The 13,838-nt window shown below is 36.8% G+C and overlaps 1 protein-coding gene across 1 annotated transcript in view; it reads left to right on the forward strand.

Moving 5' to 3' along the window:
• Positions 1 to 13,838, forward strand: part of SUGCT (succinyl-CoA:glutarate-CoA transferase) — a 409,784-nt gene that overhangs the window by 342,443 nt on the left and 53,503 nt on the right. Inside the window, exon 13 of the mRNA XM_065629417.1 lies at positions 8,247 to 8,310. Within this exon, the coding sequence (XP_065485489.1) occupies positions 8,247 to 8,310 (64 nt within the window). The remainder of the gene's footprint in view (positions 1 to 8,246; positions 8,311 to 13,838) is intronic.

A 13,838-nucleotide genomic window follows, 5' to 3' on the forward strand; every position in this document is an offset into this window, starting at 1 on the left:
CTTGGGCACCTGAGGGAAGGGGCCTGTTTTTTAGCACCCAGAAAACTCCTTGAAGTCAGGGTCACGTCTGCAACCTTGGAAATCAGAGAATTTATGCAGTTAATTGCAGGATTGTGTCCTTGCATTTTTTTTAATATTTTGGCCTGAGTTATAAATCTTTGTTCTCTTCATCTTCTTTCTATTCACTATGAATATTAATTGTACCATATGCTGATTAACGCCTCTGAAATACTTGCTTTACCACAAGAGTTAAGAAACCTGATTCTTTGGTGGAACATGGTCTGCTATTAGAATAAAAGTACCTTCTTTTCCTCTCATTATTTTCCAATACATCTGACGAAAACATTTCAGATTTATATAGACGTATTTAGCAGCTGTCTCATATTTACCTAGACTGTGAGATATGAATTGAATTTAGTACTTTTTTTCAAGAATGTGTTTGGTGATTAGACAATGGCAAAGGTGTTTCTGCTCTATCATAAATGGTCTTCATTGCTTAATAATTTTGGGGTTATTTAATGTCTATTTTGTGCATTAGACTGTGGCTGATTTAGCAGTAAGGACTTTTTCATTTTTATTTTGTAGCAGTGGATGCTAAGGGAAGTAAAACATTAATACGAGAACTGCTGTAAGTATTGGGGTCATATCTTCAGTTATTAAATTTGAAAGGTGATTTAGGAAATTGAATTACTAAAAACATTAATTGCCTGGTTCATGTTGGCCACAAAAACGATTTGATGAGTAGATTCTCAGGGAGGAAGAGGGCGAGCCCAGAGCTTGAAGAACAGACTTTCGTAGGGTGCCTGAGAGAAGCTCACTGTAGTGATTATATTCTGTGCCAGTATTATGAACTACTAAAACAACCTTGGAAACTTATCCAGGAAACCTGGTGAAGTTTTATCATCTTTATGCTCACTTCTGAACTGCTTTTAGTCTAGTGTGCAGGTTTCATAATTTAAAATTTCCCATACTTCAGTTAATGGATGACAAGAAGTAGTATTTCCACTGGGATACTTACACAGAGCTTCGGAGGTGGAAGCACCTCTGTGGAAGGGGTTGTCTAGAACCATAGTAAAAACGGATTGCTGGGGTAGGAAATTAATGAGTGTGGTTACTTATACAGGAGTTGAGGAAAAGCTGACAAATGAGGGCTCTCACTGTTTAAAGACATCTGTTAATGATGTCAGTCATACAAAAGGTGTAAGGGGCAGGAGTGAAATGTACAGCAAAACTGAAGGAGGGACAGCTGAGAAATTCTGGAAAGCTAATACAGTGTCGAGAGTTAAATAAAAAATGACGTGGCCAATGCTCTGCTTCCCTAAATGCGTACAAAACCTATACCTATCTGTATACCAACATGAGATGTGTAAAAGAAAAAATAGGTGAGTTGAAATTCTTGGCAAAGAAAGAGGATCTTGGTATAGCAGCCATTACAGAAGAATGTTGGAATGACAGAAATCAATAGGAGAGTATAGTACCTGGCTGTAAACTGAATAGGAAGCATAGATTAGGTCATAGAGCTGGGGAGCAGTGTTAGGGCAATACTGCTGAGCCTTTTGACGATGAAAAGGATATTGAGTCCAAAACATTGAAGGCGATCAAAGAATCAACTAAGCCTAATGAGGCAGTAATAGTGGGTGACTTCAACTACCCTGAGCCGGTCAGATGTCACGGTGGAATACAGCATAAGGGAAGCAATTTCTCATCACTCTGAGTGATTGCCTTTGGAACATTTAGTTCTAGAGCACGGAAATGGAATGACTTAAGTGTTGTAGAGAAAAGCAGGCAAGAAACTCTGGAGTCCTTTATCAGAGCAGGCCTTTTGGGGTTAAAGTCGTGGCCACTGTAAAACTTCAACACTGAAGAGCCAACAGTTAGTTTACAGAACCACTATCAGACTGGAGGATGTAAAAACTCTTTAAGCAAATAAAAAGTAAGGAAATTAAATCCCAAGAATCAACATGGAGTCCAGCTGATGTGTTCTGTAACAGAACAAGAGATACAGCAGCAAAGTAGAAAAGCAGGAAGTATGTGAACTTGGTTACATGGATCAGGAATTTTTCGAACCAAAGATATATGCTTCGTGCGTCAAACCCCCATCCCTAGGGATGTCAATAAAAAGTAATTTTGTCTACAGCATGGAGTAAAAAGCTGTGAAGCTGTGGCATAAGAAAGGCTTTGTCAAAGCCATCACTTCTCACCCACAAAGAAAATAAAATGTTTACCAGAGCAAACAATCTGTAAGACGCAGGCCTAGCAGAAAGCAAAGATGGAAAATAAGGACATTCCAGTGAACTGTGTTTTTATTTTGTTTTGTATTCAGTCGGTATCACAGATGTGGTGCTCGTGACATAAGGGAATATAACATACAACATTTAGTTTGTCAGAGTAAGGGACTGAGAGTAAAGATGTAAGTTTATAAGCACCCAGAAACAAAAGAGAACAAGATTTCAGTCATTCAAACATTTGTAAAGAACATTACTTTTGTTTAAATTAAGTAGTGTTCCAGCATGAGCTGGTGAGATACTTCAAATATGAGAGGTAGCTGTAGGTCAAGTGGAGATAGATGTGATTCACTAATACAATACTTACATGCCTAATACGGTAGAGAGATGATATTACCTTTTCCATGTGAGCCCTATATGTTAGAAGCTATGTTTGGAAAGAAGGCTAATAAACTTATTAGTGATAAAAGTTGCCTTTCATTGGCAACCGGACTTGAAATTAGTGGGACTATTGCATTGAAAAAAAAGGCAGGGGATGAAAATGGTGATAGGCAATAAATTCTGCAGCCTAACGTTCTAGAAATACTAGACCAAGCAGAACCAGGTATTAGATAGGGATACATTTAATATCCTTTTCAAATTTCGAATGAGTTAACTTTTTATGTGGAAAGAGGTGCTTTTAGGATGCGGGATGTGATTCCAATGTGGCATTGTGTTCACAACAGACACTTCTTTAGGGAGTGATTATGGCCGTAACTCTATGTTCAGCATGTACAGGAAAAACAATATCATTATTTTCTTGCGGTTTGGTGGCACTACTAGTAATTACATTTACCAACAGCCAGCTATCTTGTGGCTACAAAAATATGGAGAAAATGGTTACATGATTTCCTTTGTGGGCCTGAAAATTCTTTTCACTGAACTTCAAATGAAACTGTGAGAGGACGGTATCTGTACAAATGCATATTCCGAATGCATGGCTCTACGTTACACGGAACTTCTTAAACTTGGGTGAGAGGCAGGGGTACTGACAACATCTTTGATATGTTTCTGATTCCAGCATCTCCTTCAATTGCGATTTGAAAGCTGATTGTATCTTGGGTAGTACCTAGAATGGATTTGAAACTTTGCTGGTAGTTCAAAGAGAAAACGCATTGTCATAGGTGATTGGTTATGTGCAAATCTGTTTCAGTCAAAATTAAACTAAAATGATATAAAATGAACTTCATAATACTTGCAGAAAGAGCCAGATGTTTACTAGGTGGCCAAACACCTCATTATCCCCATGAAAAAAGGCAGAAACAATGTTTCTGATTCTCCTATCTGCCAGTTGTGCTGCTGTATCAACAATATAATAAAGTATTTTACTTCCTTAGCATGTAAGAGAGCCATTCATTTTTGAGGGACGTAAGGAAGATTCATGCTTGCTAATAATAATTTAATGATTAATTTCCATTCAACAACTTTTGTTACTTTGCATGTAATCTGTTTACCAAAAGAACCCTTTTGTATATATATTGTTATGGTATCCATAATGCTATTGTTAGGGATCCATCATCAAGCTCCAGATATTCTTACAAGTTGAGGAGTGTCCTACTTAAAACATTTCTTTAAATCATCCTGAAGCCATGTCTTTCATGATGATAGTTTTTCTAGCTGGTTTTTGAGATGATGAACAGGTACTCACACATAAGTCCCAGAGAAAGCCACCATACATATTACTAGTCTGTACATCTTACTACCTTAAGGAACAGTACGGTCATAGAAAAATGATGGTTTCATCTTTTTCCTTGAAGGACTTGTGAAAGTTGGAAGTGTCTTGCACCACTGTGTGTACCATATGATCTTGTAAAGAATGAGTCTTAAGTCCTAAGCACTCAAAGATAAAGCCCCTATTTGAATCTAGATTTTCAGCCTTGCGAGTCTTTTACATGAAGAAGAAATTTAAAATGCTTTCTGCAACCGTATTGTATTTTTATATCATATTTCTTTTGAAGTTCATTTTATTCTAATTTTCTTCTTTATATGCCACTTAGCTTTTAAGTGAGACTCAAAAGAGACTCAAATACTGAAATAAAAATTCCTATGTTGAACTGAACATACCCACAGGTAATATAAATATTAACGCAGAAAAGTAGTGTCAGTTGAATAATTGTTTTCAACAAGGTGAGAATGCAAGAAATAACTAGAGTTAATATTTGATCCCTCTTGTGAAAGCAGATGGCTACAGAGGTTTTAACTCTGCCTGTTATAAAAATGTTAACCACTTTTTAACTTGTTATTAATAACTTGAAGGAAAAGAACAAAATTAATCATGTAACTTATTAGATCTGAATTACTGTGAGCTTCATAGCAGCTGATGTAGGTATCCTCCATAGTTTTTCTTATGACAAGCTAAGAGGAAATGATGAAACAACTGAGAATAGCTATGATGAAACATATTAAATTACCCTTGGTTTGCATTACACAAGTAAAATGTTAAGATCTTTGCTTAAAAGATTCTATGTGGACTTTCTTGCATACAGTGTTGGGAAAATAATAAAAAGTAATTTTAAAATTAAATTATTTTATTCTCTGAGGTTAGAAGACAATCGTATGACTTGTTCTGTTTGGTGTAGTTTGAATAAAGCCATCTGATAACTGGCTAAATAAATTTCAAATATAGTGACTTCTGTTGGTTTTATTCATCGCCAAACAATATTTTCTTTTTGTTACGTGGGCAAATCTGTTACCGTCTATGCATGCAATAAATAATCCCAAAGTAGAATTGTGGCAACTAATGATAGAGAATTATATATGTTCTGCTTTGTATGTATAACAGCTATATAGTTTTTCAAGTCCAGTCTGCAAGAAAACACCATTTAAAAGAAAGCGAGAAAGGGAAAAAGGGAGAAAGAAGGCAAAAAAGAGAGAGAGAAAGAAAGGGAGAGAGAGAGAGAAAGCAAAAAAGCAAGCAAGAAAGAAGGAAAGAAGGAAAGAAATTATGTAGCAAAAGTTGATGCAAGGATCATTATAATAGATGGCACATATCAGAGCAACCCTATCTTTCGTTGTCTTCAGCAGAAGGCAGAGTTTTTTTACTATTTCATGTTGTGTTATTTTTTTCTTTCAAATAGGAGAGACTTTTCCTTTACAGTTCTAAGTGTCAGGAAGAAAGACAAACATATGGATAGAAAAAAAGCCCTACATGAACATGTCACAAATAACAGCAGGACACTGCGAATACTATTGTTGAGATAGGATTACAAAATTATGACATCAGGCTTTCTTTTCATTAACCAGTAGACAGACAAGAGAGTTTTCTTCTTTAATCTACGAGATTACTGTATTTTGAATAAAATGTAATGACATGAAAAGGTTATTACTGAAAGACAGGAGACTGTTCTTCTGATTCCTTTACAATGCTCTCATTATAATCACTGTAAAGTGCCACCCAAGCATTAATTCAATTCCCCAAATCTCAAATGGCAACAGATATTATAGTAATAGAGTATTTCTAGCATGGAAAGTAAGCCATATGAAAAAAAAAAACCCAACAACTAAAAATGGTTCTACTGATGGACATCATCTTTTACATGATCCTCTTGATTCATCAGTTCTCTTTGTTGAGCTAAGGGGAATACACAGGGCAGAAGAGGATTCTACCACATTTGAGGGATCATGACTGCTTGAGTAGTACAAGATAATGGAGGAGAAGGCCTTCAAGTTCTGTCTCTTTGTCCTCAGACATTCCTTGTCTTTTATAATAATGTAGACGAACATTGCATTCTCCCAGAGGCTAGGATGCAGTAATCTTATGTGTTTCCTTCCTAGTTTTTAGAATAACCATGAGAAGGAGTCAATGAAGTTGGGTTTTTTTTTCAATTTCTTTTCAGGAATCCTGATAGTGGAACACCCGAAACAGGAAGTTACACGGTTCTTTTAAACAGTGTTGCGGATATGGGAAGAAAGCTCAGTCTTTGGCCAGATTCATTGCTTGGGTGTGATTTTCTTCAACAGACTAAAAAAAAAGGATTTTTTTTAAAGTAACAGAAGTGTGCCATATCAGAATAAGAATCAGGAATCAGGAAGACATGAATTCTGTGGAGCCCTGAGTAGCTGTTGGAGAATCCGTATGCTTTTCTTTACCAAATGGTGCCACTTTGAGGTACAGCCTTTAATTTGCTATCTAAAGAAGCGCTTGTGCACCTGAGTGTGATGTTGATTTCAAGTTCAAATAAGCATATTTCCTTGCATTTAGGTCACAAATAATCAGTTAAATGCATGAAGAAAGCCTCTGGAAGTAGGTTACAGAGAAAGGAGGCCAAACTTTCAATACTGTTTGATTAAAGGCAACACTGGAAAGATTCTAAATATGAGTTAAAACAAGCAGTTATATTTTCCAATTCTGTCATTTGGAAAATAATTCTGAATGTCTCACTTGAATGTCTACCAAAACTGGTGTTAACCTTCCAAAAGAGAAATAGAACTAATGATTTGGTACAGCGCCAAACAATTAGACCACTGAACAGACATTCTTCCACCAGCTTCTATTATCGGAAATATCTGGATTTCTAAATGTCAGCTAAATAGGCTCACCCCATGAGCTAAGAGAAAGCTGACCTGACCTTTTGACACCACCTGTTCAGGAATGGGAATTTCTCAAGTGTGCTGTTCTACACAGATAAAAGGTTCACAAAATTTGACCTGGAAAGAATGGCTAAAGGACTTACTTTTGTTTAGTCTAGAAAAGAGCAGACTGAGGGAGGATGTGATTACAATCTTCCAGTACGTAAAAGAATGTTATAAAGATGCTAGTGATTGGTATTCTGTGTCCAGTTGGGGAAAAGACAAGAATAAAGATGTCTATCACAAAGCAAAGATATTTAGTTTATGTATTAGGAGAAAAATTTTTAACAATTAAAAACAGAGGATATAGTGCAGACTACATAAGAAAATTGTCATCTTGTTAACTGGAAATTTTCAAGAATAATTAGACCAACACCTGTCATTAATAGTCAAGATTGCCAGTGTTGTTCATGGTGCAAGGTGAACAGGCAGATGTATTACATGATCACTTAACAGTCTTTGGCCATTTTTCATTTTATAGCTGCTGCATTTGGCAAGGCACTCAATTTTATTTCAGATTTGTTGTTACACTGGGTATGAAAATAATTGGTTAATGCGAGGGTTTTTCTTTGTAGAGGATACTTCAATAACAAAATCAATCATTTTTAAGAATTCTGATTATGTGATTAAGATAAGTGTGTTAGAACATTGGCAGAATAATAGGTATGGAAATTACAAAGATTACTTATTGGCTTTGGATGCAGTGTTCTATTAACAATACCAGTGAGTTTGCTATTATAAATTAATTTTTCTCTGTTACTTGAGAGTTTTGATATCATATATTGTTTTCTTGTTGAGATTAATAACAAGGAACTGGAAAGTGTGCTGTCTGTCATCCCATACGTATATACATGGAGCTGAAGCATGGCATACACACTTGAAAGAACAGAAATATCATCAAAATTACGGCATCTTTCCTGAATGTTTGCAAGAACTGCTAAGACAGTATTTCATAGTGTGATCCACCACAAGCTCAAAAGCAACTGAGTAACAGTGAAAAAACCCACTACAGCATGAGTTTTGTGTAGGCCTTCAGTACATATAGCAGATTAAAAGTGAAAGTGGGCAAAGGTTTTAATTCTCATACCATGTCAGTACTAGTTGTTGGTGGTTGAAAGCATGACATGCTTGCAGCTCAGTTTCTTATGTTTGATGTTGGATATAAGAGCTTAAAGATATATTAGACTTGTGAAGTCTTACTGCAGCATTTATTTAGATGCATAAAATAGAGTCTCGTCAAATATCAGGGCTTTAGTTTTTCATATCTAACAACATACTTTAATTGTAGCTCCCTGTATTTTCAGATTTTCTACAAAAGAACATGGTAATATTTATTTCTCTTTTCCTCTTGAGTTTGGGGACTGATTATATATATTTTTTATTACATACATGTTTTGGGGTTTTTTTTCCTAGGTGCTGCACAATGGACTTGTGATGGAAATGAATCATCCAACAGCTGGAAGGATAGCTGTTCCAGGTTAGATGTTTAATTCTTTTTTCTAAATGAAGCTTCAAATTAAATGCTACATGGCATCCTGAGTAGTTCTTAAGCTCAGCTGAGGACATGACACATCTTCACATTTCACTCAAATGAACAAAAGTTTAACCAGGAAGACATTGTGCTCATATTCATTCCGGTAGCAGAAAAATGGGTTAAAATGTGTGTCAGAATAGCTTCTGGTTTTCATCAGTCAGTTGTCATAAAACATGAATATGGATTTGATAATATTTGCAAACCCCCACTGCTAGAAATATTACTGCTAAATCATCTGCATGAATATGTGAATCTGTTTTTGATTTAGGTCTATTTTGCAAGTTGCACAGGCTTCTTTTAGGGACATTTCAGTTGGGAAAAAAAAAGAGTAGTTCATACTGAAGGTTTCATCACACTATTTTGTTTAATGAGATTAGACATGAAGCTCTGAAATGATGAAGTCTTAAATAGCTATTTTGGATTTCCAAAGAATACAAAAGTAATAGACTAATCTCTCCTCTTTTAAGCTCTAAGTGGATCAGAACTTGGAGCTGATGTGGCATTATTTCCATTAGAGCTAGTTACGGAATGGGGTTAGGTTCATGTAGAGCCAGAGCCATTAGGAAAATTCTCATTCAGATCCTTGCAGTTGGCTCTGTTTTGACAACTGAGCCTTATCTAAAAATCTGCTAGCTATTGGGTCAACTTTTTCTGCTTCTCTATGCTTTTCTCTCTCCCAGGCCACATTAAGAATTGTTTCCTCCTTCATTCAAAGCACTGTGTCATTTTTATTTATATAACATCTTCTCCTTACGTTGTGATTTTCTGTGCCAAATTCCACCCTCTGACACAGCATCCAGTTGTCATCAGTTTCGGTTGACTTGAGCACATGTAGTGGTAAGAAGAATTTGACCCATAAAATTTATCTTAATTTGCACATCCTGGAATCACACTGGGATGCAGAAAGAGTTATTTGAAAGAAATCAATCCCATATTAGATCATGTTTTCTGCATGAATAGAGGGGGGGTTGTGTGTGTGTGTATGTGTATGCTTCATATTTGCTCTTTATCTCAGTTTGCATTCCACATTTTGTCCCTCTGCTTGGATGCTTGGTTGATTGTATTCAAAAATGCTTCTTTAATTTAGATGCACATATCTGGAAATAGTAATCCTTTTGTTTTAGTTTCTAACAGAAAAGTAATCCTGGTTTATTTATCCAAAATGAAAAGTCTAATAAGGGGGATGATTTAATTATTTTTAAAGAAGTGGGCAGAAAAGCCTTGCAGATGGTAGAGAAAGTGTGTAAGGTTTTCATGTTGCATACAATGTATAATCTATCTTAGAGAAAGCAAATACTCCTTAAGGGGATAGGTTAAACTGCAAGAAGAGGAAGGAGATGAAAGGAATGTTCTAATGTCTGTCAGCAGCGATAGAATGTATTGGCAAGAGAGTGAGTTTTTACATAGGTAAGCCATAGTACTTCCCAAATCCATAGTTATTTTTTATTTTATTAAAACAGTGACACTGCACTAAACTAAAATAAATCATCTTAATCTCTAATGGATTGCCATTTAGATGGGCTTCTATGAAGAGTTTCTTGTATTGAAGCAGATGGCTGAAATGATTATTGGATATTTGAGCAGGAAAAGGAGAATTCCTTCCTTTTCTGGCATGGGAGGATAAGGAGGGGAGAGACGGGGGAGGAAGAGGTGAAGGACAGTCATTCAGTATGAGCAGAATGGACCTATTGATATCACTGGAAAGACAGTACGATACTCTGTCCCAGAATTCAAGGGCAAAAGTGAGTTTGGCCACTGCTGATGGTAGGTAATGAAAGTACCCTGGAATTGTCCCAGTCAATCATATATCTGAAGAGTACGTGGAAGAGTGTGCAGAGAAGACGTCCAGTAGCAAAACTGTTTCTCAATGACTATCTAAAACAGCAACAACTTTTCTTTTTTTTTTTCCCAATGTGATTATGGTTGAATATATTATACTTGGTAAAGAACAACTTTACTAAGCTCTCAGTTTCTGGCTCAAGGTTGCTTTATGAAGATATTAACGTGAATGTTGAAACGGAATAGAGTAAAAATGTCTCTCCGTAAAGAGACTGGGGAGACTCTGGTCCCAAAAGAAAAATGGGTGACTGTTACTTCTTAACCATATAAGCCAGGTTTTAATGTGCCTTTTAGTAATTGAGTTGGACATCACACTTGAGGCTCTTGACAGAGGTCAGACTTCTGCTGCCAAGTAAAGTTGTGAGGGCAGTGACATGCACTTCCTGAGCGAGAGCACGCTGGCACATTTCAGCTCCAAGTATCACGGTTGGCCTCTGTGTCTAACACATTGGTTTGGAGTAGTCATGTTCCAGGCACGTCCCCACTTTGAGAGTGGGTTCAAATCTGTACATGAATCCTCACTTTGTAGATACTGCATCTTGAAATTCTGAGGGATTTTGCCGCTGATTTTAATGTAGGCTACATTTTTAATGTTGGATTTGGTGATTCACTCCCCTCCTTTGCTTAAATATCTTTCGGTATGGTTATCGAATTTGGTTCTTTCCACACCTAGTCAATGGTTTTCTCCTTGCCTTTTTAAATAATTCCCAGCCTGAGATATAATGTGTTCTGATAAGCACATTTTAAGGTACTGGTGGAACTGGAGTGAGAGAAGTTGCATTATAAAAAACATATTTCAATTTTTTTTCTGTTTCAAAAAGCATATTGATGGTAGGAGAGATGTGATGCAGACCCTGTATTTTTATGTATCTTGCTTGAAGTATTAATTGAAAAATGTCTTTGCACATATACTCTGCAAAGATATCTTAGATTCATGAATGGATGTGAAAAAGGGAGTTCATCATGTCTGACTAAGAGTGACTGTATAAAAGATTGTAAGACCATTTTAAAGGAAAATGGGGTTCTATGGTATTTGAGTGATTTCATTAGGATAATGATTCACTTACACCATTCAGCATATTCATGTCATGAAGTTATTCTAGAGCTGATTTTCCTTATACATATAGATACGCTTGACATATCGCGTATATAGAAGGTGCGATACTGTGAGAGATCCTTGCTTGAATCCCAAAGGCTTGGCACTGCACTGCACTCATTCTTCACAGGACTGGCCCCTATGGTTGCAGGACTATACTGATGAATCTCTTCTGGCTCTATATCTGAAGTCAGCTTAATTATCTTTAGTTCAGGGCAGGGCTCCGAAGATGATCAGGAGCACAGCACTGCATGGGTGGGAGGATGAGAGACAAGAGAGATTCAGACTAGATATTGGCAAAGTCTTTTTCATCATGACAACAGCCAGGCAGTGGAACAGCTTGCCCAGAGAGGTTGTGCAGGCTCTGTTCTTGCAGGTTTTCAAGACCTGTCCAACTAGACAAAGCCATGAGCAACCTGGTGTGACCTCAGACCTGACCCCGATTTGAGCAGGAGCTTGGACTTGAGACTTCCTGAGGTCCTTAGCAATTTACTTTATGTTCTTATTCTGTGATTAATCTCAGTATCTTCTCACTCGGCTCGGTTGCACTTAGCCCTTTCCATAGAGATCTGGAGGAGAAATGGCAGAGTTTTAAGAAAATGGGAAATGTAGAGCACAGAAAGTACTTCTGAGGGAAAAAAGTGACAGGGGAGAGATGTTTTCTAGAGTACCAGATTGCAGGTGATGCTGGATGGCACAGAGACAATACAGCTAAGTGAAGGGACAAAATTGCAAGAAGCTTTATCACCTGGGTTAGTCCTGAACTACTTTACGAAAGAGTAATGGACTTTTCAGAAGAGTGGTAGCATGTGGGTTTCTGGGAGCCACTGGGTAACTTATTCTGTTTCTGTCTGGAGCATAGTGGATACAAACCCTTACTGGTTATGTAGACAAAGCTTTTGGATGCAATGTAATCTTGCCCAGACCCTTTCCATTCTCATCTACTTTATATGGTTTAAGAAACTCATTAATACTTTCAACTTCTGTGTTATCTAGTGTCTAATGCTGACTTTTTAAAGTTGCCAGTAGATTTTTGGTAGTCAAAAAAGTGTTTGTAATATGTTTGTTTTGTGTGCTTGTTTGTGGGGTTTTGTTTGGTTGGTTTTGGTGTGGTGTTTTGTTTGGGGTTTTTTATTATTATTTTTGTTTGTTTGTTTGTTTTCTGATTGGTTGGTTGGTTGGGTTTTTATTTGGAAAAAAACACAATGCATTCAGCTGACCCTAACAAACTGACCTTTGTAGAATTTATTAACTAGCAGGAACCTCTGTGAAATAAACCTCATTTCTGACCCCATCTAAACCTTAGTGAATTGGGGATTTGGATATAAGCCGACACTTAAGAATCCTCTCTCATCAAACAGGAAACGATATAAGTGCAAAAATTGTGTAAAACACCTCTTCCAGACAAAACAACTATTCTTAGTTTTGATAATGTTTATATTGTGCATTCTCCTCATCCCCATTTCCTGAGTTGATAACCACTATTTCTGTCCTTTGGCCCAGGATCTGCATCAAGGATGCCTGTATTGCTCAGAAAGGCCATGTTCATACCTGGTTCATGATTTCCTTCTGTGGTCTTGAGAGAATGTGTTTGGGGGACTGCTCCCAGCTCAGTTAGGAAAGTCAGTACAGGATTCCTCCTCAGCATAGATTTCTTGGACTGAATTCAGGCAATCTATGTTAATTAATCAACGAACTCAGGAGAAATGTCCCTTTTTCCGGTCTTCTCCTGTCGCTGTGTATTACAAATATACTACTGAAACAGGAAAGACACTTTTTTTTCGGAGATAGGCTTTTCCTGTTGTATGATTCATTAAATGGCACCGTGGTTCCATGGAGATTAATTGTGATCAATCTCTTAGAGGAATGGTTTTAAGGAACAAGACTAAGAGGCAAGAAATCTAATAGGACTTCCTTGCTGTGCTATAGTTTTCTTCCTTGTCTTGGACAAATCACTCTCTGTGTCTCATCTTACTCATTGTTTGCAGTTTTTCAGATCTTAATTAACAGCGGAAAAAAAAATTGATTTCTAAGGGAAGGATGTTCTTGGAAAAACTCTAGGTATTATTTTAAATGTGTATTCCTATTTATTATGTATGTTTATATGTATTTATACCTATTTTTTTCATGTATGGGGAAGAGCAGTTGTAGAAATAACAGTGAAGTATCTGTGTTTGATCAGTACATTTCCATACAGGGTGCAGCTATAGCTCTTAGTGATACATGCTATCTTGTTTTGATCATTTAATATAAGTGTAGTGGGAGAAGCTTCAGTAGGACTAGATATATGACAGAGAAAAGCGACTTCTACATGGGTGAAGTTTGCAGGAAATTAAGGAAGTCTGTACTCCAATCCATTGTTTCCTGCAGCTAGGATATCCCACAATATAGGAACAACAACAAAAACATAAAAAATCCCAACAATTTTTTTTTTGCAAAAACCTCTGCTTGAACTTCTGATCCTGTCTGCTTCTCATCAGGCAGTTTTTTCATATGTGCGCGTGTGCGTGCATGCATGTGCATAACTGATGTTGAT

The sequence above is a fragment of the Caloenas nicobarica genome, chromosome 2, assembly GCF_036013445.1.
Source record: "Caloenas nicobarica isolate bCalNic1 chromosome 2, bCalNic1.hap1, whole genome shotgun sequence".
Lineage (NCBI taxonomy): Eukaryota > Metazoa > Chordata > Aves > Columbiformes > Columbidae > Caloenas > Caloenas nicobarica.